This window comes from Capricornis sumatraensis, chromosome 13 (assembly GCF_032405125.1).
Source record: "Capricornis sumatraensis isolate serow.1 chromosome 13, serow.2, whole genome shotgun sequence".
Taxonomy (NCBI): domain Eukaryota; kingdom Metazoa; phylum Chordata; class Mammalia; order Artiodactyla; family Bovidae; genus Capricornis; species Capricornis sumatraensis.
Genome location: NC_091081.1, coordinates 88,478,151 through 88,505,450, shown reverse-complemented (window position 1 = coordinate 88,505,450; position 27,300 = coordinate 88,478,151). Strand labels below are relative to the sequence as shown.

General features: G+C 51.9%; 1 protein-coding gene across 4 annotated transcripts in view; it reads left to right on the top strand.

Moving 5' to 3' along the window:
- RPS6KA2 (ribosomal protein S6 kinase A2) overlaps nt 1-27,300 on the top strand; it is a 334,221-nt gene that overhangs the window by 237,060 nt on the left and 69,861 nt on the right. For all 4 annotated transcript variants that reach the window (XM_068985383.1, XM_068985384.1, XM_068985380.1 and 1 more), the window contains 2 exons: nt 6,984-7,100; nt 15,642-15,723. In XM_068985383.1, the coding sequence (XP_068841484.1) occupies nt 6,984-7,100; nt 15,642-15,723 (199 nt within the window). The remainder of the gene's footprint in view (nt 1-6,983; nt 7,101-15,641; nt 15,724-27,300) is intronic.

Sequence of the window (27,300 nt, the reverse complement as noted above, 5' to 3'; positions counted from 1 at the left end):
TCCGCCGTCCGCAGGGAGGCACCTGCAGGGACGCTGCTCCATCTGCCTGGCACCGTTTATAATAGAAGCTTCCAGGGCACGATCTGCATAGCCTGTGATTTATAAAAACACTAGCAGACTGAGAGGCTTCCAGAAGGAAGGAAGGGAAGATAATTTGAGGGGGTGGCCAGCAGTGGGGGTGAAGAAAGACAGAAGCCATGAACGGGAGGCACTTTCATTTTAAAACAGAGGGAAACACCCATCTTACCTTAATAAGCAAAATTAATAGAAGTTGGGGTGGGGGAAGCGGAGCGCAGAGGCCTGGGTGGGAGGGCAAAGGAAGGAAATGGACGGGAGACGCACCTCAGCCGCTTCTCCTCTCTCCTCCAACCTCTCCCCTTGCGCTGCTCTGATGCAGGAGCCCCAGTGTAGCCCCGTGCAGACCCTGAGGGGCTTCCGGGGCAGCTCAGGGTTGCCTTCTGAAGGTGGAGGTGGCCCTCAGCTGCCGGCCACATCTGGCTGCTGGCCCCATCTGGCTGCTGGCCCCGGGTGTGAGTTAGTCCTGTGACTGCCTTGGATGCTGGGTCCCTTTCTTGGGTCAAAAAAAGGAAAAATGCCATTCCAGGGTGGATGAGAGAAGAGAGCCCTGTGTGGACTGTGTGACCTGTCCCTCGGGGAGTTCGGGCGGCCGGTGGGCATTGGCCAGGTGGGTCTGTGGGCAGCGCCCTGTGGGAAGCACACCTCATACAGCAGGCGGGCCTTCTCCCTGCATCTCAGGGCCCCTGCCTCCCGCCTCTGGTCTCCCTTCTTGTCCCCTCATTCCTGTGACTTCAGGGGGGTGTGCTTTTCTTCTGGTGGGTGTCCTTGCTCTGTCTGGAGGCCCGTGAGTGCCTGAAAGGCCAGCTGGAGAAGTGTTGCCATCCTAAATGGCGCAGCTTATATTTAGCCTTTGGAAGCGAAGTGGAGGCTTTCTGTCAAAGTATTTTCCTGAGGACTGATTGGCCCAGTGCAGCTGGTCCTGTGATTTCATCTCGCACTTGCTCACACCAGCGGGCGCAGACACAGTGGCGGAGACGTGTAAAGGGCGATTTAAAGGGCAGAGAAGACTCTGCGATGCATCAGCCATTCGTCTCAGGAGCCTCCTTGGGTGGGTCAGGGAGGAGGCAGGCTGCCTGGAGTCCACCTCCCACCCGGGCGCGCTGGGAGGTCAGATCCACTCGAGGCTCGAGGCTCGGGCCCTGGTTGCCTGGGAAGCTGCGTGACCTGCCTGGAAGGAGCGGGTTCCTTCTGGCTGGGAGTCTGGGGCTCACGCCCGGCCCTCCCCTCCTTGTGTTATGGTGCGGGCACAGCCACCGCCCCCTGGGGGCTTTGTCATGAGCAGCCTGTGTCCTCAGTTCTGGCTGTTTTGGGGAGAGGGTTATGCTCCCCAGGGGGCTTCCCAGGTGGCCGTAGCAGTGAAGAATCCGACGGCCAGTGCAGGAGACGCAGGAGGTGTGGGTCCGACCCCTGGATAGGGAAGAGCCCGTGGAGGAGGGCATGGCAGCCCACTGCAGTGTTCTTGCCTGGAGAACCCCAGGGACAGAGGAGCCTGGGTTCACAGGCTGCAGCCCATGGGTTCACAGAGTCGGACACAACTTATCGGCTGAGCACACACCCACGTGCCCCCAGAGGGGCTCTTCAGGGTCCTCCGTCTTCCCTCCCTGGAGGAAGCAGACAAACTACAGTGACTTCTCTCTGCCTTCAAAGCGCTTCTGAGCTTCCTTCCTAGAGTACGTGGGGCTAGGTGTGGGGAGTCCTCTTCCTGAAAATGGAAGTCTGGATAAAATATCTTTTTAAAAACAGTTAAAGGCACTGATGAGCCGGGAGGCAGAGCAGATACTCAGGGCCCGTGCCGTGTGTCAGAGCAGCTCACAGGCCAGGGAGCCTCCGCCCACCCCCCACATCAGGCTAAGACCCCGGGGAGGAGCGCGCACAGCCCCTAAGGTCTCCCCAGGCACGCCCAGGACGCCGCCTGTGCCGTCCCGGGGGAGACCCAGTCCTGAGCATCAGCATTTAGATGGTGACATGGGATCCCCAGGTGGGATGAAGTCCCAAGGAGGTGATGACATGGGAGAAGAGGCTGGGACCAAGTTGGGGGTGGGGGATGTTGGGAGACAGATAAAGGAAGAGCCCTTGGGAGGGTGGGAGAGGTGTCGGGGGACCCAGGGAGCCAAATGTCCCCGAATCCAAGTGAGGAAGCTGGGCTGATGGCTGGCGCCCGGCGCTGCAAACACTGAAGCCTGGCCACTGGGTTCAGCCCCACGGAGGGCATTGATGAGCAATCGGTGAGCCACTTGGGGTGGGGCAGGTGGCCAGGGGAGGGCGGAACAAAGTCTGTGTTTTGCTGCGAAGGATGCAGACAGGACAGCGTGTTTGCGGGAGCCAGCGGTAGGTAGGTACGGTGGGACTGGGGAGGGCAGACTTGAGCAGGATTTCCCCCAGGGAGCCCTGACCTTCACCCTTCTCAGAGATTACAGGTCCTGAAGCCCCGGGCTGGCACCTGGAATCTGCATTTGTAACAGGTTCCCTGGCAGGTCTGATACTGGGGCACCGTGGCTACGCTGAGAATGTCTGCAGCGGGGTGTCACTCGTGAGTGAGCACACCTGGTTTGGGGTCTGGGGGAAGGGCCACGTTGCCCTACGAGGATTCCCCGGGGGTGTCAGCCTCTGTGGACCCAAGCTCTCAGCGGGCCCCTGAGAGCCAGGCCGTGGTTCCCTGACCCCTCCCCACACGCCTGCTCCATTACCAGCCGGGTGGGGTGGGCTGGCCTTGCAGGGCTTGCTGGGAGCAAGTCAGAGTTAGCTAATTTCCTTCTTCTTTTCTGGGTTTTCATAAGCCACCTGTTTAATCATTTACTCTCGGCCCTTTCTGGGAATTAATATCCTGCGCAGGAATCAGTGTTTTCTAGAATGGCCAAGCCCCCTTTGGTGGAGACCCAGCTCACACTTGCCCAGTTTTTCTTTTCTACGTTTTGGTCATTACTATTCCACCACTTTTCATCTGCATTAACTTCTCATAAATCGCCTCCCTTTAATGACGTGGAAAGCAGATGATTCAGAAGGGAGGAAATTACCTGCCAAGGTGACTTTGGCGCAGGGCGGGGCTCGGAGGACACCTCACCGGTCCCCTCTGGCCTGAGTCCAGGTCACTTAGCTGTCTGTCTGCCTCGACACCCATGGGGGAATGTCTTCCATTGGTCAGAATTCAAGCCCAGTTCGATGGGGATTCTAGAATCCACTGCCACAAGTTACTTTGTCACATATTGATGTCATTTCAGCAACTCATTACTCTGGTTTTTCTCTCTCCCATTGGATCATTTTTGAAATCCTTTCTGGCAGAGCACACACCTGGCCATGATACCAGGCTCTCCCTCAAATTTCTCAGGTTATTTGTAAAAGAATACACTTCATAGGAGTTATGCTAGAAACCAAATAGTGCTATCTGTAGAGCGTTCAGGACCAGACTTTATGTCCTTAAGGGAACGGCGTTAAAATGCACGTAGAATTCTAGAATAAGTGACCTTCCTGATAAGAGGGAAAGATGTTTATTTCTAAATGAGGCATAAATAATATGTTAAATCTGGGTGCCCTTTAAGGCAGTAATCACAAAATGATGCAGAAAATACGCCTGTCCGGTCTGGACATGGTTAGAAGCCGACAAGCCCAGACATGTCTCCCCAGCTCCCATCTGGGCGTTTCCTGTGCACACAGCGCTCAGCACAGGTCTCCAGACCTTGACTCTTTTTTTTTTTTTCAAGTTCTTGGGAAAGAGGAAAACAAAATGTCTCAAGCAAGTTCAGGTCAAAGTGTTACTATGAGTGCAGAATGCTAAAATCTAAAATGTGGACTCTTGGTTCCTTTTTCAATGGATGGTTGAGATTCTTTGCTGTTCAAGACCTCCCTGATGTTAATTGAAACATCACAGTACCATCAGGGAGTGACCCTGGATTTTAAGGCCATTCCCGAGGAGGAAGTTAGCTGTGTGCTTTGAGTGCATTTGCGCTAAGGACTTTGACAGCAAGAATCCCCACAAAACGAAATGTTACAGAGAGATCTGCTTCTAAGCCTTCAGCTGCAATGTCAGGGTGGTGACGACGAAGGAAGGTGAATTCTGGCCTGCTGGTGCCTCTGCTGGGCAGGGGAGAGCTGGGTGCTTGGGGCCATTGGTTCCTGGGGGCTGGGGGAAGCAGGGCCCTGGGGGGATCCTTCAGGGATGCTGAGGAGGCTCCGGGGGGCTGAGTGACGTCGTGCTCCTCCGAGCGGAGGCACGGACGCAGAGGGCTGACCTGGAGACCCTGGAGGAGCACAGCAGTCGTTTGTGACACGTGCTCCGAAGGGCCTGGGAACGGGGACGTGGGGTCAGGGGTAGCCTGCCTCCTGGCATCTCCCCAAGGCCCCGGCCTCGCCCCTAGTCGCCCCTCCCCACCAGTGTTGAGGGTGACCTTCTCTTCAGCTGTGTGAATGCTGGTGTGCTCAGGCACCAAAACCAAGTCACAGAGGATGGCGCTCGGTGAGCCCTGCTGGCCCGCGGGAGTGGCATTAGCTTGGCTGCAGGACTGAGCCATGTTCAGGGGGCTGGGGACATTGGATGGCTCAGGGCCATCCTGCCTGCGGGACGGGAGGTGCTGTGTGTTAACGGAAAAGTCAAGTGCAGTGAAAGTCGCTCAGTCGTGTCCGACTCTTTGCAACCCGACGGGCTATACAGTCCATGGAATTCTCCAGGCCAGAAGACGGGAGGGAGTAGCCTTTCCCTTCTCCAGGGGATCTTCCCAGTCCCGGGATCGCACCCAGGTCTCCCGCACTGCAGGCGGATTCTCTACCAGCTGAGCCAGCAAGGAAGCCCATTAACAGAACGGGGGTGTCTTATTCTTCCTTCAGTGACAAGTGAGCATCAGGTTCTTTCTTGGTCGATAAGTCAGTGGAGGTGGAGATAGCACCTGCGCAGCATCAGTCATCAGGGACTTGGCGAGCACTTTGAACTTCAGCTTCGTCTTCCCAGTGGGCATCGGTCTGCAGGCACTGCCCGGATGAGTGCGGTCTTCTTGGGGAAGACACAGGTGCTGCCCTGCGCCCCGAGATGCCCCTTTCCCTCCTTCCTCCCTGGTGGCTCAGCTGGTAAAGAGTCTGCCTGCAGTGTGGGAGACCCGGGTTCAGTCCCTGGGTCAGGAAGATCCCCTGGAGAAGGAAATGGTTACCCACTCCAGTATTCTTTCCTGGAGAATCCCATGGACAGAGGCGCCTGGTGGGCTACCAGGTGCCTGGGGTCACAAAGAGTTGGACATGACTGAGTGACTAACACTTTCCACTTTTTCCCTGTTGTAAATGGAGAGATTTCCCTACAGAAGAAGCTGTGCCCCTTTCTGTAGCTAAAGGGGTCCTGGGATTCCAGCGGGACTCAGAGGTCATCTCCACTCATGGGGGGAGGACCATGCCCTCAGGGTCTTCTCTCTCTTACATATTCAAGGAATGCTGGTGGTTTAGTTGCTAAGTCTGTCTGACTCTTGTGTCCCCTGGACGGTAGCCCGCCAGGCTCCTCTGTCCATGGGATTCTCCAGACAAGAATACTGGAGTGGGTAGCCATTTCCTTCTCCATGTTCGAGGAGTAGTTACATTAAAATTCTTTGTGTTCTAACCGCACACATACAAGCTTTGTGGACTGACCCCAAAAGGATCCACTGGGGGTATACCCATTGCTTGTTTTCACAAAGAGAAACATGATTATTTTTACAAAAATGGGAAAGAATCCTTGAAGATGTGAAGACTGAAGGGCTTCTTTAACCACTGGAATAAACAGAAGCGAGAAACAACTGTCTTGCAGCCCAGACGACCTTCCTCTGCTTTCTGTAGGTGTCCTGTGTTGGCTCCATGGAGACGGTGGTCACAAAGTTTAGAACTCTGAGAAACTGTTTTCCGTCCATCTCTGAGAGTGACCGCTGTGGTGTGGATGACTACTGTTGCGATTTGATTTGCCTGAGGCTTTAACGTCACTCTTGACTAGAAACCCGGCTCTCATACTTCCAGCTGGGCAACCTTAGGATAACATCTCACTTGATAGTTTTTAAGAAATGAAACGTATAGAAAGGCTGAGTGCCCAGAACACTCTATGCGTGCGATTACTTGTGGTGCTTTTTAGACGTGCTTTGCAGTCAGCCCGGCCTGCCGTTTTGCAGTATGTAGACAAGGCCAAACCCGTGGTAGTGGATGAAGGATCAGAAGGATGGATGGATTGGAAAGGGTGTCTCGGAGAAGCACAGAGACCAGCTCAGGAAAGCCCCTCCTTTCCAGCTTCCGCATCTCCCATGGCTGGTGGTGGCAGGGCAGCCTCGCCCCTGACCGGTGGGCAGTGCGTCTCCGGGACAGGGAGCTCTCTGATGAGCCTGGGGAGTGATTCCTGTCAGGGCTTTAATTTCAAGATCAAGGACTTTTTTCCCTACTGGGAAAGCTTCTGAACTGGCAGAAAATCTCATCTGGCTGCTTCTTCTGAAATATAATCTCTGAGATGGAGATGAACCATCAGCTCTGGCAAGAATATAAGGGGGAGCAGAGTAAAAAGAAGGAGAAGGAGAAAAGAAATCCCCATTTCACAGACGACTGCTGCCTGTGGACGGCCCTTCAGGCCACAGAACGGTAGACACCCAGACACACACTCAGAGGCTCGTCTGGTTCCGTGTCCCCACCTTCCTCCCTGTCCAGAATTTTGCCCGAACTGTTACGAAGGAGGATGGATTTCATTGAGATATTGGTAAGACCACGAAACACAAGTCCATGGAGAAAAGACACAATTTAAGGCTCACAAACAGAATCATTGGTACAAATAAGCAAGCGAATTATGCAAAGCGCTGTGATGTCACAGCTCGTAACTCCAATCCTGAAAATCCATGACCTACCCAACTCGTGGCAACTTGAGAGGAGGATGAATCCAGAGGAGCCCCTTGATAAGCATTTCTGTCGTTTTTCTCTTGCAGGAAGAAGGCATTGTGAAGGAGATTGACATCAGTCACCATGTGAAAGCGGGCTTTGAGAAGGCCGACCCTTCCCAGTTTGAACTGTTGAAAGTGTTGGGACAGGGCTCCTATGGAAAGGTAGGTAGAGTCCATGCTTCCCTTCAAGCGGGCCTCATTCCGCCGCAGCTGGTCCCCCACCTCAGGGCGAAGGAGAGATGGCAGAGGTGCCCCCTGAGTCCAGGGGAAGCGTGGGCCCAAGCCAACGGAGTAAGGTAGTGCCCACTTGCCAGGCCCCGTGGTAGCAGGGGCTGTGGCCTCACTCTGCGGGCCCGGGAGCCTGGGACAGTGGAGCTGGGCTTGGGAGCGCGGCACCCACCTCCCCCCTGTAGCTTCCGTGAGCCTTTAGTGTATTTCCATGCTGGGGAGGGCCCCTGAACTTGAGCCATACATCTTTGGGAAGTACGCACTCCACAGGTATTTTTCAAAAAGAAAGAAAAAATAAGAGAGCAGGGAAGAAAGCAGTGGAGAAGGCGGTGCCCTTTGGGACCCACTCACGTAACTGTCACCCAGGGAGGCAGAGAGACGGGGCCTGCAGCCTGGGTCCCCTCCCACCCTTCTTGTAAACCGTGTGGTTATTCTGCTTCTCCAAGCCTCAGTTTCCCCAGCTGTAAAATGGAGAGAATAGGAACTACTTCCTGTAATTCTTCTGTGGGTTCAATGGCACATGGCTCCCATGTAGCAACTGTCTGTGATGAATCTGTGCACTAGAATTGTTCATTTCAGGACATCCCTGGGGATCCAGTGGTTAGGAATCCACCTTCCAACACAGGGGACACAGGCTCGACCTCTGGGCAGGGGACTGAGGCCCCACAGGCCTCGGAGCAGCTAAGCCTGCCTGTCTCAGCGACTGGGTGCTCACTCCAGAGCGTGTGCTCTGCAGCGGGAGAGGCCCCGGCCCACAGCTAGAGCAAACCCAGGCGCCAAAGGCCCAGCGCAGCCAAGAAGCATTGTTCTATTCTTTTCTTTTTCGCCTTCAAATCAGAATGAATACTCATTTCTCGCAGGAAATGAGAAATGGTTGTCTGTTCATATAGGACTGCGTCCATATACAGCACGATATCAACAGATCTCTCACGAGACTGGGCAAGTTATTCCAGGGCCAGGCTGAGTTCTCTAGGTCCTTGGTGTATCTGTTAGAAATTATACAGATGTATGGCTTCTAGAACATGAGGCCCTGAGATAAACCAGGAGGCCAGCCTTTCCCAGAGTTTAAGCAGGACAGGGTCCTGGCCTTTTGAAATCACTGTTTCTGTACGGTGTGTGGACATTCATCAGATTTCCCCTTTTTTCACAGGACTTGGTGCCAAGATGAAATCTGGCCCGTGTTGGTTTCATGTAGGATTAAGAGTAGGTTGATGGTGTTCTAGATAATCTTACAGACCACGGAAATTTGCTTGTTTGTGAAATCTCCCTTTTGGCATTCTTAAAAGGTAGCACATTTTTATTTTTCTTTTCCACATGGCAATGTGGTAGCAACATGTATTTATATTAATACAAATATATCTACAAACATGTTCACTTGAACAATATGAAATTACCAGTATTCAAAATGCGATGACCTTAAAAAATGGCAATTTCATATGGTTTTTAGGCATTTATTGAAATAAGAACGTGAACATTTCAGTCTCTCGGGATAAAAAGTTACCAACACATAGGGGCAGACCTGTTTATGTGGTTGTGGGTTGTCTTCCCATTAATTAGAAAGGTTGGAAAAGGTGAGTGTGTGTGACTGTGTGTGTGAGTGTGTTTGTGTGTCTGAGTGTGTGTGTATGTGTGTTTGTGAGTGTGTGTGTCTGTGTGTGTGTCTGTATTTGTGTGTGTGACTGTGTGTGTGTTTGTGTGTCTGTGTGAGAGTGTGTGTGACTGTGTGTGTGACTCTGTGTGTGTGTATATATGTGTGTGTGAGTGTATGTGTGAGTGTGTGTGTGAGTGTGTATGATTGTGTGTGTATGGGGGGTGTGAGTGTGTGTGTGTGTGTGATAGTATGTGTGAGTGAGTGTGTGATAGTGTGTGTATGAGTGTGAATGTGTGTGTAACTGTATGTGTGTGAGTTTGAGAGTGTGTGTGTATGAATGTGTGTGTGACTGTGCGACTGTGTGTGTGTGTGTGACTATGTGTATGTGTGAGTGTATGTGAGTGTGATTGTGTGAGTGTGTGTTTGAGTGTGTGTGTGACTGTGCGACTGTGTGTATGAGTGTGTGTGTGTGTGACTATGTGTATGTGTGAGTGTGAGAGTGTGATTGTGTGTGTTTATGAGTGTATGTGTGAGTGTGTGTGTGTGAGTGTATGATTGTGTGTGTATGGGGGGTGTGAGTGTATGTATGTGTGTGAGTGTGTGTGTGATTGTGTGAGAGTGTGTGATAGTATGTGTGAGTGTGTGATAGTGTGTGTATGAGTGTGAATGTGTGTATGACTGTGTGTGTGAGTTTGAGTGTGTGTGTGTATGTGTGTGTGAGTATGAATGTGTGTGTGACTGTGTGACTGTGTGTGTGTAAGTGTGAGTATGTGTGTGAGTATATGTGTGAGTGTGTGTATGAGTGTGAATGTGTGTATGACTGTGAGTTTGAGAGTATGTGTGTGTGTGAGTATGAATGTGTGTGACTGTGTGACTGTGTGTGTAAGTGTGAGTATGTGTATGTGTGATAGTATGTGTGAGTGTGTGTGTATGAGTGTGAATGTGTGTGTAACTATATGTGTGTGAGTTTGAGAGTGTGTGTGTGTATGAATGTGTGTGTGACTGTGCGACTGTGTATGTGTGTGTGTGACTATGTGTATGTGTGTGTATGTGAGTGTGATTGTGTGTGAGTGTATGTGTGTGAGTTTGAGAGTGTGTGTGTGTATGAATGTGTGTGTGACTGTGCAACTGTGTGTGTGTGTGTATGTGTGTGTGTGTGACTATGTGTATGTGTGAGTGTATGTGAGAGTGTGATTGTGTGTGAGTATGTGTGTGTGTGTGAGCATGTGTGAGTGTGTGTGTGTATGTGTTAGTCATGTCAGTCACGTCCAGCTCTTTGCAACGCCATGGCGTGTAGCCCGCCAGGCTCCTCTGTCCATGGGATTCTCCAGGCAGGGATACTGGAGAGGGTTGCTATTCCCTCCTCCAGGGGATCTTCCCGACCCAGGGACTGAACCCTGGTCTCCTGAACTGCAGGCAGACTTTACTGTCTGAGCTGCCAGGGGGAAGGGGAGTGAAGAGCCATGACAGGGAAACAGGGACAGGCACACCGCCCACCACTTGCTTCCCGAGGATGCGCAGTGTCAGCCGCGTCAGCTCCATCCTCCGTCCTCAGTGATGGAGACCTGGACGCCCTCGCAGGCAAGCCCAGGGCTGCTGGGCAGGTGGTGGTTGACTGTCTGGGCTGTTGTGTGGCCCTGACTTCACTGAGCACCCCTCCGCCAATTCTCGAGGCGCCTAGAAGCAGAAGAGATGGAAATGCTTTCTGAGGTCAAGGAAAATGGATCTGAGCCTGTCCTTCCAATACTCGACTGAATAAAAGCTACACTGACAATGCCTTCCTCAGAGAAAACACCTTTTCCAACTTCCTGCAAATTTTGATTTTAAAAACATTCTTTGGGAAACAAGTGAAATCCTGGTGTTAGGCAGAATTCCCCTGGAATGATAATCTTCCTAACACTGAACTCTTTTCCTTCCCAGCTATGATTATGTTGTTGCTATTGTTCAGTCACTAAGCTGTGTTCAACTCTGCAACCCCATGGACTGCAGCACTCCAGCCTTCCTTGTCCTTCACCATCTCCCAGAGTTTGTTCAAACTCATGTCCATTGAGTCGGTGATGCCATCCAACCATCTCATCCTCTGTCGTTCCCTTCTCCTGCCATCAATCTTCCCCAGCAACAGGGTCTTTTTCAGTGAGTCAGTTCTTTGCATCAGGTGGACAAAGTATGAGAGCTTCATCTTCAGCATCAGTCCTTCCAGTGAATATTCAGGGTTATTTCCTTTAGTGTTGACTGATTTGATCTCCTTGCAGTGAAAGGGACTCTCGAGAGTCTTCTCAGCACCACAGTTTGAAAGCATCAGTTCTTTGGTGCTCAGTCTTGTCTATGGCTCAGCTCTCACGTCCATACATGACCACTGGAGAAATCATGGCCTTGACTAGACGGACCTTTGTCAGCAAAGGGTTGTCTCTGCTTTTTAATATGCGGTCTGGATTTGTCAGAGCTTTCCCACCAAGGAGCAAGTGTCTTTGAATTTCATGGCTGCAGTCACTGTCCACAGTGATTTTGGAGCCCAAGTAAATAAAGTCTGTCACTGTTTCCATTGTTTCCCCATCTCTTTGCCATGAAGTGATGGGACCAGATGCCATGATCTTACTTTTTTGAATGTTGAGTTTCAAGCCAGCTTTTTCACTCTCCTCTTTCACCCTTGAGAGGCTTCTTCGTTCCTCTTGGCTTTCTGCTATTAGAGTTGACATCATCTGTATATCTGAGGTTATTGATGTTTCTCCCAGCAGTCTTGATTCCAGCTTGTGCTTCATCCAGCCCAGCATTTCGCATGCCGTACTCTGCACAGAAGTTAAATAAGCAGGGTGGCAGTACGCGCCCTTGCTGTACTCCTTCACAGCCTTGTCATGAGAGAGGGGCTTGCGAAACTCAGGGAAGCTATTAGCTGTGCTATGGAGGACCACCGGAGACAGAGGACTCAGAGTGGAGAGTTCTGACAAAACGTGGTCCCCTGGAGGAGGGAATGGCAGGCCACGCTAGTGTTCTTGCCGTGAGAACCCCATGAACAGTATGAAAAAAAGCCATGATTATGCGAAACATAAAAAAGTAAAGCATAGAAGATTAATGTCTTCTGATAAAAGTAAAGCAAGTAAATGGAGAGAAATAAAAGGAAGAGGCAGTGGCAATCCTACAGATGCTTCACCTTCATCGGCCACAGATTCCCCAGCTCAGCCAGTGGCTGTGTCTCCACGGGGCTCGAGGAAGGGCTTTGCAGAGTCGCGGCTGAGCTGCTGGAGCAGGGTTCTAAAAGGAAAAGGAGGGAGGTCGTGAAGAGTCACCTGGAGAAAGTGTTAGAGATGCCGCCTCCGTCTTTGCTGAGATTGACGGGTTGTTTGGGAACTTGTTTTCCTGCGTCAGAATGTGTTCCTGAATCAGGAGAGAGGGAGGAGGCGAGAGGTCCGGGATGCCGGGGACAAAAGAGCTTCCCCCCGAGCGGACAGAGCCCACGTCCTCACCCCGTTACTCCCACGTTGTAAGCCGATCGCTACTGTCGCTTGCTGTTTCTCTCGAGGTGCTTGTCTGCTGTTAGCTGCCCTGCTGACCATAGGGCCGTTCCTGCTGTATTTCTTGTAGGACCTTGTGTGTGGCAGGAGCCTGACAAATATTGGGAGAATACGGTGTTTTCCTTGTCTTTTGAAGTCTTTTTAAAAATAGATAATTATGAACAGCCATTTTTGTGTTTGTGATTTAGTCACTAAATTGTGTCCAACTCTTTGCAGCCCCCTGGATTGCAGCCCTCCCGGTTCCTCTGTCCACGGGATTTCCCAAGCAAGAACACTGGAGTGGATTGCCATTTCCTTCTCCAGTGGATCTTCCCAACCCAGGGATCCAACCCAGGTCTCTTGCTTTGCAGGCAGATTCTTTACCGTCTGAGCCACTAGGGAAGCCCTATAAATAGCCATTACCATCCATCATCTCATTTTTAAAACCTGAAATGCAATAAACAAAGAAGGTTTCTGTGACCTCGTTTACGTGACGAGGTCTCTGCAAGGTTTGACATCTTGTAAACTGAATCTATGGCTCAGCCTGTAAAGAATCTGCCCACAGTGCGGAAGACCTGGGTTGGATCCCTGGGTCAGGAAGATCCCCTAGAGAAGGAAATGGCAACCCACAGCAGGACTCTTGCCTGGAGAATCCCGTGGACAGAGGGGCCTTTCGAGCTGCAGTCTGCGGGGTCGCAGAGTCGGAGATGACTCACAAACTGAATCGTAGTGGTCAGCTGCCGTGTGAATGTGGTTCAGCATGGACTTAAGTAGACAATATTCTCTACTCCTCTGGAGAAGGAAGTGGCAACCCACTCCAGTATTCTTGCCTGGGAAATCCCACTGGCAGCGGAGAAGGGCCCACGTGGGAATGCTCTAGTTTCTCTGCACCGCCCCCTGGGCACTCCTGCCACAGCTCTCCCCGCCTGCCGGGAGGCTCCTCACCAGCTCCCAGACAGAACTCTCTGGGCTGGGACAGGAGACCCGGCGCCCAGAGAGGCCCAGGTCCCCGCGGCCAAGCAAACACTTGTGTGACGCACACGTGCACAGAGGCACGGCCCACGCCTCCCATGGTAAAGGCTCCCAGGGACACTGTCGTCCAGAACCCGGGAGAGGAGAGTGCCTGCTTCTCGTTGTCCGGGATTTGCTAGAATCCCAGCCCCAGGGGCAGCGTCTGTCCCGGGGGGCGACACTGTCCTGCCCGCCTCTGGCCTCCTTTATGCTGGGCAGAGGGCAAGGGGTGTTCCCGCTGGCCTGAGTGTCCCCGGGACCCTGGGTGACAGCGGTCACGAAGGGATGGGGTGGGGAGTCCCGGGTCCGGAGGCAGCTGATGGTCCCAAGGGCAGGCGGTGACCCCGGGAGCTGATGCGAGGAGGCCATCCCCATGCTCTGCCGGACGCCGACCTCCTGACCTGCCGTGTCTCCAGGGGGCGGGGCCACATCTCCCGTGGGCAGGGCAGACTGGTCTGCGCGGCCCTCAGGCCCCTGCTCCCCCACCTCCGACTTCGTGTCCTGAGTCTGTCTGGGGTGGAGGGTGAGAGGATGCAGCCCCTCCTACAGCCTCACACTTGGGCGTGACTCCTGGAGCCGGAACCCCCCTGTGAGGACGGGTCTTCTCGTCTCAGGAGGCTGGTGAGGGCCCCCGTTAGGGACACGTGGGCAGCACCCCTCCCTCCTGGACACACGTCCTCTGTGTGCGTGCCAGTCATGACCGCAGCTTTTTCTGTTGGGAAGTACTGGACACCATTGTTTCTATCTGCACAGAAGGTACTTTTCTTTCCTGCTGGATACCCTAGGTTGTTTGGTTGGTTTTCCACTAATCTCATTCAACAATTATGAATGTGACTCTCAAGCTTAGCCTCTCAGTTGTCTTTTCTTCTTGGTTTTCCCTCCCAAAACATGTCAAAATGTGTTCCAGAAAATGCTGTTAAGTGTCCACATGAGAATATATGAGAGCCATTTAGAACCAGCTCTGTCTGTAAACTTCAGCTACTCGAAGCTAAAACATGGATGAGGATAACTAGAGAACTTAGCTTCTTGAGGGTCGGAGTCTGGCCTGTGTTGTCTGGCAGGGACTCTCAGGGTAGCTTGACTGTGGATATTTACAGGGCATATTTACAATAAACCAAGTGATCTATCTCCCTGAAAACTTCTGAAGATAGTTTGGTTTTCTGAACAAGTGTTCTGTTTTTACAAAGGAAGCTGCTATTCTGCTTCAAAATTGGCAAAGGAGTACATCAAAGCTGTATATTGTCATCCTGCTTATGTGACCTCGATACAGAGTACATCATAGGAAATGCCAGGCTGGATGAATCACAAGCTGGAATCAAGATTGCTGGGAGAAATATCAACAACCTCAGATATGCAGATGAAACCAATTCTAATGGCAGAAAGTGAAGAGGAACTAAAGAGCCTCTTGATGAGGGTGAAAGAAGAGAGTGAAAAAGCTAGCTTAAAACTCAACATTCAGGAAATTAAGATCATGACATCTGGTCCCATCACTTCATGGCAAATAGATGGGGAAACAATGAAAACAGTGACAGATTTTGTTTGTCTGGGCTCCAAAATCACTGCAGCCATGAAATTAAAAAACACTCGCTCCTTGGAAGGGAAGCTCTGACAAAGCCAGACAGTGCATTAAAAAGCAGAGACCTCACTTTGCTGACAAAGTTTCATGTAGTCAAAGCAGTGGTTTTTCCAGTAGTCGTGTACAGATGTGAGAGTTGGACCATGAAGAAGACTGAGTGCCGAAGAACTGATTGCTGCTAAACGGTGCTGGAGAAGACTCTCGAGAGGCCCTTGGACAGCCCAGTGATGAAACCAGTCCATCCTGAAGGAGATCAACCCTGAACGTTCACTGGAAGGACTGACGCTGAAGCTGAAGCTCCAGTACTGTGCCACCTGATGCAAAGAGCTGATTCATTGGAAAAGACCCTGATGCTGGGAAAGATTGGGGGCAGGAGGAGAAGGGGATGACAGAGGATGAGATGGTTGGATGGCATCACCGACTCGATGGACATGAGTTTGAGCAAGCTCCTGGAGTTGGTGATGGATAGGGAGGCCTGGTGCGCTGCAGTCCATGGGACTGCAAAAAGTTGGACACAACAACTGAAAACAGCAGCAATTACCTCTGATTTAGTGTTTCATGGAAAGAGAATGGTGCCGAAAACAACTATAATTGTTAAGATGAACACATAACGTGGGTCCTCACAGGGCTGTACTAAACTAGATGAAACTTTTTTAGATGTTGGAGATGTCACATTTAAGTTTTTCCTATGGCATATTTATTGTATTGGGATTTCCCACACTCCCTAGTGTAACCCCTTGTCAGATCAAATAAGGAAAATGAGTTTGCCGTCTTTAACAGCTGCAGATATCCTGTGTTCTCTTCCTTAGGTGTTCTTGGTGAGGAAAGTCAAGGGGTCGGATGCTGGACAGCTCTACGCAATGAAGGTTCTTAAGAAGGCCACCTTGAAAGGTGAGGGGTTGCAGAGGGCAAGATGTGCCTAACTGTGGTTTATCCTCTACTTGTTACGAGGGGGCATAGCCATCCCGTGTAGTGTTGCTTGACTTCTGTATGTTGACACGTTACTCTCTGATTGATAATACACAATACAAACATGTCCCTGAATATTTAACATCTCCCTAAAAAACGTGCACAGTCCTCAGAGGGAAAGCCGTATTGTGTAAATGCCACGCTCCACATATGCTTGGCTGTGACGTGCCACTTGTGGGAAGGAGCGCTGAGGAGGAGAGCAGAAGCAGGTTGCTTCGGCTGTATTGGGCAACAAAGCAGCCTGAATCCGTCCATCAGGCTGGATCGCTCAGTTTTAAACAAAATGTGACTCATGATTGTTTTATTTCTCTTTCGTCCCCCGGACTGGGTTTTAGAAATTCAGTCCAACACTTGATTCCCTCCCTCTGAGCTCCTCCCACCCCACCTCCCAGCCAAGAACGTGCACGTAACAGAGGTCAAAATACGCTGCTATTTGAAACCTCTGTTCCAGGTGCATGATCATGTAGACGATAGCCCGCAGAACCGGGGCACCAGCCCCGTCTGCTCTGATCACCTCCGGGGGTGAGGGAGGGGTCCCGGGTCCTAAACAGTGAGAGAAGGCCGAGCACACAGTGCCTGGTCTGGACAGATGAGATGACGGAGTCTATCACTCACCCATGCTCTTCACGCGAGGAGGACACCCACCACATAGGACTATACGGGGCTCCCGGCAGGCGTGGAGCAAGTCGCAGGGGCTGTGAGATGCAGGCTGTGTAATAGATAACAAGAGGGCAGGGGGACCCCTGGTTCCAGGGAGAATGTGGGGGGCTTGTTAGAACCGTTTTGTGGGCTGGCAGGGCAGTGAACCCGTTAGGCTGAAGACCAGATGGGGCACCTCGATCCGGCCCATGGGGAATCCCAGGGCAGGGAGCCTTTTCCTGTGGTGCGTGCAGTCACTCAGTCGTGCCCAACTCTGTGTGACCCCGTGGACCGCAGCCCGCCAGGCTCCTCTGTCCATGGGACTCTCCAGGCAAGAACACTGGAGGGGGTTGCCATGCCCTCCTCCAGGGATCTTCCCAACCCAGGGATCAACCCCGTGTTTCTCACGTTTTCTTCATTGGCAGGCAGGTTCTTTATCACTGGCACCACCTGGGAAGCTTTCCAGTAGGGTGGGGGGCACATCGGACAAAGGCAGAAGTTGTGATTAGGACTTTGGGGCCTACAAAACTCACAGATGTCAAAGCAGGTCTTTCTTGAGAATTTTTAGGTCTTATATCACAATGTCCTAAGCGCCTGCATGCAGGAGGCAGTACAAAAATAATATCATTCTCCACCTTCAGGGCGGGGCTTCCCTGGTGGCTCAGATGGTAAAGTGTTCGCCTGGAATGTGGGAGACCTGGGTTCGATCCCTGGGTCGAGGAGATCCCCTGGAGAAGGAAATGGCAACCCACTCCAGTATTCTTGCCTGGGAAATCCCATGGATGGAGGAGGCTGGTGGGCTACAGTCCATGGGGTCGCAAAGAGTTGGACACAACTGAGCAACTTCACTGGTTCACTGGTTCACCTTCAGGGCACTTCCTGTCTAGCTGGTAAATAAGATATATTTTTGAACTACATATAACCAATAAGATAAGACAGTAAATGCATAGATCAAATTCTATATATATATATAGGCCTAAAAGTCTTAGGTAGAAAGGAAGAAAAGAGTTTTTCGAAATTCTTCATTCAAGAAGGATTTAGAAGGTAGGTAAGACTTAATCTATCAAAAAGTATTTTATAGGAAGCAGGAACCAGGGTGACATTGTCAGCACTGCCCATGAAGAAAATATGGAGACTTTGGCCAGACTAGAGCCTGCATCAGAATCACCTGTGCGTATTTGAGGAACGTTGTTAAAAGTGATTCCTAGTCCCCACTCCTGACCTACTAAATCATAATCTCTTAGGGGCAGAGCCTACAATTTGACTTTTCTAACAAATTATGCCAATAGTTCTTTTGTATACAGAAGTTTTGGGGTCTGTGTAGGCATTCGAGTTTATTTTAGACGCTGGAGTTTTTAATTCAACCACATAATTTAAGCCATGCTACTTATAGTGAACATTTTTTATTGTAGCAGTAATAACATTTCTAAAATTGTCAGTTGAACTTGGCCAAGATCTCTGTAATAATATAATTTTAAAGAATCATTTGTGGTTAATAAAAGATGTATAGAAAATAAAGCAGCTTTGACTTTCTATCCCTCACTTTAAATAAAATAATCTCATTACTAAACAGTAGTTTCATAGAAGTGGAAAGTCAAATTAGACTTTTGGTAATTCCGGATCATCAGAATGTCTAGAAAATGAACAGCTTCTCTGGCACTTCCTCAAAAGTTAACAGAGTTTGCATATGACTCAACTATTCCAATCTTTTGTATATAACCAACAGAAATGAAAACATTCGCCTACACAAAAGCTTGTGCATGAATGTTCATAGCAGCATCAGTCAATTCACAGTAGGCAAAAAGTGGACAAACGCCCAATGCCCATCCACCGGTGGATAAATAAAGTATGGTATGTCCATACAGCGGAGTGTTGTTTGGCAATCCAAAGAAATGAAATATCAATGCATCGTTGGCCTGGATGAGCCTTGAAAACAAGGTTCTGGGTAAAAAGAAGTCAGTCACAACATTACTCGTGTCGCAGGATTCTGTTTAGATGAAAATCCCGCAGAGGCGAATCCACAGGAACGGAAAGTCACTGAATCGTTGCTGGGGGCTGGGAGGTTAGGGAGACAAGGATGACTGACTGGCCGTGGGTTTCCTTTAGGGGTGATGAAAATGTGTTATGACTGACTGTGGTGATGGCTCCGAATATTCTGGAAACCATTGAGCTGCACGCTGTAGCTGGGGGGATTGAGTGGGGTATGTTTCCCTGTAAAGCTGCTATTTTTAGAAATGAGCAGCTGCTGCATGACATGGCCATTTGCTAAAACCCACACTTTCATCCTCAACGCATAGAGGTTCACTCTCTCAGACACAGAGCGGGCAGCTCCCTGTGGTTGAAGACACGGGCAGGTCGAAGCAGGCGCCTTTGTTAGGTCATCCTGGGGCCGAGTATTCCCAGTGGTACCCTGCCATCTGCCCTCCATCCTCAGATCCCACTAACCTCAGCAGCAGGCGCTCAGCAGCAGGCGCTCAGCACCTTCGTTGCTCTCTGCCCTCTCAGGTGGTGACTGTTCCTTCTTCCCATCGCATCCTTCCTCCTGCCCCCAAGGAAGAAGGGCAGGCAGGAGGGAACCGGAGCCACGGGGACCTGTGTCTCCACTCTGCTTGTTCTTGTTCAGCCCATCCATTGATCTCAGCCTCGACCCCTGTGCAGACACTCATCTCAGTGATTTTAGCCTCACGGGTATGCGTGCCTCCACATTTGTTTATAATCCGATTCAGTGTCCTTGAGAAAGTGCTCCTGATACCAGGTTACACAGGTTAGGCAGGGTATGAGATTGTGTTGAGAACAATCGAGACGTTATTAATAATAAAAGCAAGAGCGTCTCCGTGAGTACAGGTAGTTGCCTGTGTGTTTACAAATACTGAGTATATGTCATACGGGTAGGAAATGAGCCAAAACAAAAACAGCTGTAGCAGCATTGAGAGCTTTTATTTTCATCTCTATATTCTGTATTCCAACTTTTGAACAAGCATACAACGTTTGACTTTGTATAACATGAAGTTTTTATTTGCATAATATTCCAGAACAATATGCTTGACTATGTGAAATCCTTTTTACATTGTGAGAATGGGTCATGTAAGAGTAAAGTCAGAAAAACTTCCCACTTTCTTGCGCTCCTTTCAAAGCCAGCTTCCAAACCAAGCATTAATTTTACGTCGTCTATTTCGACTTTTCATAATGATCCGTCACTAAAGAACAGCTTTTTTATCCCCCCCGCCCCCCCGGCCAGAAATGCAATCAGAACTTGTTTTCCTAAGAGAAAACATAGAAGTTTTACAAAACAGTCCTTTGTGTGAGGTGGTGATTGGATGCATCAGAGGGGGACCAGGTACACATCCTCGATGCGGCCAAGTCCTCTGAGCCACCGAGGGGGCTTCTGACCTTCCTGGAACTTCCTTTCCCCTCACGTGTGGAGGGCTATTGAGATTTGCTTTGGCTCCAACACCTCTGCATAGGTCAGCCTGAGAGATTCAAATATTCACAAGCTGTTCTCCATCCTCAAAGCACCCCCGGTTTGCAGGCTCGTTAGTGAGTCAGAAGAACGTGTTGGAAGAGCAACGTGTGTGGAGTGGTCCCCTCCAGGGCGCAGACAGCACCCCAGGAAAATGCCCCCGAAGAGTGAAACTGTTTTGAGAGGGGGAAAATGGAAGGAGGCCGGGAAACTCGTGGCAATGATTGTACACCTCCCAATTGTTTCTCAGGCACGTGGGTGGCCATCCCGCGTGCACAGCAGAGCGTGGTTGTCATTTGGGTTCCAAGTAACCTGACAAGCGGAGAACCGTTTCTGACAGCTCTGTTTCATCTTTAAATGAGTTTGGAGGTGTCAGTCGCCTGCCCCCTCTTTCTGTAACAAGGCAGCACGCCATTTCTGAGGAAAATGTCAACTGCGGAAGCAGCTGACGGGGTGACAAGCCTGCGGGAGAGCCGCCTCGTCCCGTCCGCACCCCCAGCCCCCGCGGGCCCCGCGAGCGGATGGTGCTGCTCGCCCCCCGGCTGCTAAAGGAGCCTTTCAAAGTGTTCAGCATCTCTAATTGACAGCGTGTCTGTGTTCGTGACTCAACATTGACTTACCGCAGGTGACAGCTCTAAATAACGAATCCCTAAGGGCGACACCCTACCTTGTGTTGCAGGGGAATTTGATTTAAAAGACCACGTGCTCCCAGGCCTGAGCCCAGAATGAAGCAGGACGGAGCTCCATCCCCTGTGTAGTGACCAGCCAGCGGGGACTGTCACCCACGTTAACAAGGTGGTTCCCAGCCGGGGCCGCAGGCTGGAGTGCCCTGCGGGACCCTTACCGAGCGCTGGGGTCATGTCAGGCCCGGATGTGGTCTGGGCGTGAGAATACGGGTGTCCCCTGCGCCCCGCCAGTGCGGGGACACTTCTGCGGTGGCTGGGAGCGCAAACGCTGGGCCCTGGGGTTCCGTCTGGCTGTGCCACCTCGGGTAACCTCTCCTGGCTGCCACTGGCTCCTGCTTCACTGAGATGGCAGTGATAGCACCTCAGTGATGCTGCTGATGTGAGGGTTAGACTCTCCACTGAGATGGCAGTGACAGCGCCTCAGTGATGCTGCTGATGTGAGGGTTAAACTCGTCCACGCACGTGAAGTGCAGCCAGCAGGAGGTTCAGAGTCCCTCCCTCCATTTCTGGGCCTCTTCTCCTTGGAGACTGGCTTTGGAGGTGTGTCTCTTCTTGTCTAGGCTTGCTTTAGGTCTGAAGGAGTGCAGGAGGGAAGAGGCGGGTTGAGCCTACATCGCCATCTGGTTAGAAAGACGCACGTCTGGGTTCAGTCCTGGTTCCTCCAGCTCCGTGAAGAGCCTGTGGTGGAGCTGGTTGCCACCAGTCACGTTAGTTACCAAGGATGCCCGGCGCTGCTGGGGACCACAAGCACCCACCTCAGGACAGCTCCTCCTGTAGAATTCTCATTTTAGTGAGAACTGATGCGTTTGAGTAAACTCCGGGAGTTGGTGATGGACAGGGAGGCCTGGCGTGCTGCAGTCCATGGGGTCACAAAGCGACTGAGCGACTGCACTGGACTGACTGGAACATCTCTTCGTAACGTGGAGCGAGCTTTTATTATGCAGTATGTCTTTGCAGTAGTGGTCTTCTGACAGGACTTCACCTGTGTTCTCATGCCTAACTTTTCAGCTGTTCTCTCTGTAAGTCAACTTTCTAAGCCCAGAGGAGATACATATTTCCTACTTTGAAGGAAATGGCTTGTGACCTGTTGATTCTAAAGGAAAAAGTATCCTGGCAAAATCTCGATGTTTAGCAAGTAACTGATAGACCGTTCTGGGCACCTCGTGGGTTTCCTGGCAGCTGCAGGTAGGTTCCAGCAAGAGCCTGGCCAGGAGAGAAGAGGGCGGGTCCCAGCGGCGCCTTCTGAGCCTCTCGGGGTGTCTCTCAGACTGCAGGGCTGGCCCTCCTCTATCCTTTCATGAAGGAGAGCCCTGACTCCATCCCTGGAGTGTCAGCATGTACAGGACAGAAATGCATGGGTCCCGTTGACACTGGCTACATCGTGAAACATTCCCCATCAGAGCCAGCCTGCTCGGTTTCAAGCCTCAGAATGTGTTTCGGGCACCATTCTATTTCCTTTTCTCTTACACTAAGATGCTTTGTTTTAAAAACACTGCCTTAGAAACAGAGCTTCAGTCAGTGCCTGAGCTACTTTCCTGCTGCTTCCTTTCCGTCATTTCATTCACATTTGGACGGTTGCAGATTCCTCGGCGGGGGTGGGGGTGGGGTGGGGGGGGTGAGGGGGTGGGGGAGGGGTGGGGGAAGTGGGGAGGGGGAAGTGGGGAGGGGGAAGGGGAGCAGGCAGATTCCAAGCACACGAGTTCAGTGCCCTTACTGGTAGTGTTAGCTGCATTTTATGATGAGGAAATCGAGGTGCAAGGCAGTGAAGCCACACACTCAGAACCGCGTGATTCAGAGCTGGTGGGATCTGGGTTCCACGTTCATCCCCTCCCAGGTGAGGGGCACCTGGGACCAGCCTTGCCCCCCCCCACCCACAGGGCATCACTTCCCCATCAGGAAGCCTCACCCCGCTGTCTCTGGGGTGTTCCCTGTCCAGGGGACCTATTTTCCCAATGGGTGACCTAAGACGAAAGGGCCGAGCCAGCATCACCCTTAGGCACAGCGCTCCAGTCTGGGACTGCACGCCTTGGTGTCCTGGTATGTGCCTTTCTGCGCCGAAGAACTGATGCTTTTGAACTGTGGTGTTGGAGAAGACTCTTGAGAGTCCCTCGGACTGCAAGGAGATCCAACCAGTCCATTCTGAAGGAGATCAGCCCTGGGATTTCTTTGGAGGGAATGATGCTGAAGCTGAAACTCCAGTACTTTAGCCACCTCATGCGAAGAGTTGGCTCATTGGAAAAGACTCTGATGCTGGGAGGGATTGGGGGCAGGAGGAGAAGGGGACGACAGAGGATGAGATGGCTGGATGGCATCACCGACTTGATGGATGTGAGTCTGAGTGAACTCCGGGAGATGGTGATGGACAGGGAGGCCTGGCGTGCTGTGATTCATGGGGTCGCAAAGAGTCAGACACAACTGAGCGACTGAACTGACTAACTGACTGACCAGAGCTGTATTTCTTACACTGTAGATAAAAAGTAGGCGATACATTGTTTTGTGTGCTTGCATCTTTGCCTGTAAACGTGAAAGCAAAAGGACTGAAGACTCGAGGCTCAGAGTCTCTGGCAAAGAAGTTAGTTAAGTAAGCGTGGCAGTCTTGGTTCCACGATCTAGATTGGTTTAGAGAAATGGAAAGGCAGCTCTTGAGGAGCGGTGCCTGACATGATCGTCAACGTGGCTGACACTAATTTTCATCATTCCGGGTCTTCTCCCTTTTTTCTCTGGTGTGATAAGCAGCACAGCTTCCCCTGGGAAGCCCCTCTGTGCTGTGAACTTGACCTTTGACGGTAAAGGGTCCTGTGTCAAGATGGACTTTTATTCAGCATTCAGGGTCTGCTCAGGGCAGATTTTCAGATCCGGCAGGATTTTGAGGACAGAGCCGGGAGGTGGTCAGTGTGGTCACTCAGCCGGGCGGAGGCTGCGTTCATCGCCAGCCGGGTGTCCGGCTCCAGTTAGGACGCTCGGGCCTCCCTGTGGCCGCAGGAGACGGGGGTTCACGTGCCCTGTGCTCCCCGGGGGCTGCCGCACGCTCACACGTCCCCCCACCAGCCGGGCCTTCCTAAGGTCACCTCCTCCCTGGCCGTTTGTCATCTTCGCCCTGACTGAAGAGACCACACTTGTTTCTATCTCAGCCTTCCTTTTCTTTTGAAATACAGTGTCTGTATAATAGAATGCAGTGTGACATAATGATATGATACGACAGGATATATAATGTAGCGTAAACACAGTGTAATTCACGGAGGCTGGTTACAAAAGCAGCCATGGAAACCACATCCCAACCCTCCACGGGGTGGTTTGAAGTGTGAAAGATGCTTCTCTCTCCCCAGTGTCCGCGCGTGTGTGTGCACGCTCAGCCGCATGTCCGACTCTTTGCGACCCCATGGACTGTAGCCCGCCAGGCCCTTCTGTCCACGGGTTTCTCCAGGCAAGAATGCTGGAGCAGGTTGCCGTTTCCTCCTCCAGGGGATATTCCCAACCCAGGGACTGAACCCAGATCTCCTGCGTTGGCAGGCGGGTTCCTTACCACTAGAGCCACTTGGGAAGCCCCTACGATTTATTAGTGAATCTCAAAATAGCCTAGAACATGAGGATTTTTTGCATCTACAGTGTCAAGCCCCGCTCGATTCTGGACTCACATGTGGGATACCAGAGAGCAGGTGTCTCAGGGAGGCACTGGCCTGGCTCCAGGCGCTGAGCTGGTCTGGATCCACCCAGCAGGAGATGGCTGGGGGACATTTCGCCTCAGGCTGTGTGAGGGTTTCATCGTTTCTGTAACCCGCGAGGGGTAGCAGTGGAAGGATGAAAGAACACAGCATCCCCTCTCCTTGGCCGCTTGCTCCTCTGGATTGCGTCATGGGTGGGAAGGCGGGGGGAGCTTCTCCCAGAAGAGAACTTCCTGGGGGGCGGACAGCCGTCTCCCGCGGCCCCTCCCCAGCCTTCGGAGGGCCAGCCTCACGCCAGCGGTCTCACCTCTGAAGGGCCGTCCGTGGCACAGCTGTCCTTCCTGGATTGCCTGGGTCACTGCAGGTGGGTGACGAGGGGGGCGACCGGGCCGGGCTGACACCACAGGGAAGGACAGCTGTGCCACGGCGGGCCCTTCAGAGGTGAGGCCGCGGGCGTGAGGCCGGCCCTCCGAAGGCGATGGGGGACCTGGGGCTGCACGTGCCAGCTTAGCCCTGCAGGGCCCGCAGCCCACCCGCTTGGGGTGGTGGCCCTCCCTCGGGCCCTGGGGAGGGAGCGAAAGGCCTGGAATGCTGCCTTGACCACCTGACGGGCAGCTGCAGAGCCGTCCCTCCACTAAGAAAGAAACCGACCTGACAGCGAGCGCCTTGTTTCTGATGCTGCCTCTGGAGGCTTAGGATTCCAAGGGACTTTCAGTCCTAAGATTGAGATGCAGAAGGAAAGAAAGGCGCCCAGAGAGATGCTTCCTTCATCCTTCCCTTGTGTTAGCCTCTTAACTTTTCATGACCTTTTCGATGGGAAATTTGTTTTGTGATTGAGTCTACCACTCTTTCCTATGTTATTTCTTTCGTTGCTTTTATTTAAAAATGAAGAAATCCCCTCCCAAACCTCAGATGAGTATTTGATTCATCTTTGCTGTCATTTTACGGCTTTTTAAAACACTTACCTCTCTAACAGACCTGGGATTTATTGTGTAAAATATACAGGCAGGATATATATTCACTTTTCCACTTTCAGTGGACAACCCTTGGGAATCTGAATATAAGGTGTCTTTCTCTGATTCTGTCCCCAGGCTTATTATGACCTTTGGTTTCCATTACGAACACCATCATCAGCTGTGTGACTAAGCAGTGCTCCTCATTCCAGAGAGATCTGAGCTCAATGATAATAGCGTGAACCCTATTTAGAGAATGTTTCCATTTTCCTATCCGGAGTCACAGAGTGAGCTTTGCGAGGAGATGGCAGGAAGGGTGTGGGAAAACAGCGTCCCCTCTCCTTGGCCGCCCGCTCCTCTGGATCGAGTCGTGGGGGTGGGGGGGGTGCTTCTCCCGGAAGAGGACTTCCTGGGGGGTGGACAGCCGTCTCCCGCGGCCCCTCCCCCAGTCTGCCCGGCTCCCCGAAGTCAAGGACACGGCCCAGGAGCCTGAGTGCATCGGACGAGGCTCCCCCCGAGGAGCTGCCCCGAGAGGCGTCCTGTCGGCCCTGGTTGGGGAGCGGGCAGCCCCGGGCCCCCGGCACTGATGCAACCCCCGTCCTTCCACGTGTCTCGTCCAGGGTCTCCTGCTCAGACTTGGAGGGTGTTTGGAGGCGCATCGTCCTGATCCCACCGCCTTCGTGCCTATTCAGGGTCTCCAGCCGTCCTCCTCTGCATCTTCTACTGAAGGAAGGGATTCAGGGTCTGTTTCCTCTCCCGAAACCCTTTCTTTCGTGTTGCCCCTGGCGGAGCCACCAGAGCATGTAACCCAGGACAGGCAGAACGTGGAGCGACTCCTTGTCCTGTCTCCAGGGGGATTGTCTTGCTTGTCCCCTTGTTGTTGGTTCTCCTGAGCGGCGGCAGAGCTGGGGTCAGAACCACTAGGGATTCAGCTACACACACATTCTTTTTCTGTATTCTTTTCCACTGTGGTTTAGCTCAGGGTATTGACTATAGCTCCCTGTGCTCTCCAGTAGGACCTTGTTGTGTGTCCATCCTGGGTGTGCCAGTTTGTTTGCATCTTCTAACCCCAAGCTCCCACCCCGCCCTCCACCTCTTGGCAACCATACTTTCATAAAAATAAATAAGTAAGAAAGAACTACCGTGTGATGAATGAGCTTGGGCTGGGGGTCCATCCTGATGGAGCCATGCGGATTCTGCCACAGGGCTTTCTCTCTGGTGCAGCCACAGTCCTGAGTAAGTAGAATCGTATGGTGCTTATCCTTTTGTGTCTGGCCTACTTTGCTTAGCGTAGGTGATGGCACCCCACTCCAGTACTCTTGCCTGGAAAATCCCATGGATGGAGGAGCCTGGTAGGCTGCAGTCCACGGGTCACGAAGAGTTGGACACGACTGAGCGACTTCACTTTCACTTTCCACTTTCATGCACTGGAGAAGGAAATGGCAACCCACTCCAGCGTTCTTGCCTGGAGAATCCCAGGGACGGGGGAGCCTGGTGGGCTGCCGTCTATGGGGTTGCACAGAGTCGGACACGACTGAAGCGACCTAGCGGCAGCAGCAGCAGCAGTGTTTCTAAGGTTTATCCCTGCTGTAGCGTGTGTCGGAATTTTATCTGTCAGGGCTGAGTAACATTCCACTGCATGGCCACGCCCCCTTTTGTTTACTCAGCCATCCATCAGTGGGCACGTGGGTGGCCTCCATCTCTTTTGCTCTTGTGACTAGCACTGCTGTGGATGGGGGGGTGTGCGATCTGCTGGAATCTCTGCTTCAGTTCTTTGGGGAATGGGCGTGCTGGGCCCTATGGTATTTCTGTGTTTAACTTTGTGAGGAGCTGCGAAATGGTTTTCTACAGGGGCTGCGCCATTTTACCTTCCTGCCAGCTTCCCCACATCCTCACTCATGCCTGTTATTTTCCATTTTTCGTGTTTTTCCCCCTGTTATAGCCATCCTTTGGGAAGGACTTCTTAAATGAAGGGCTTCCCTGGTGGCTCAGATGGCAAAGAATCTGCCTGCAGTGCAGGAGACCCAGGTCTAAGAATATGTCAAAAGGCTAAAGAATGGAGGACTTGAATGCCCGATTATGAGGGTGGTGTTCATCAT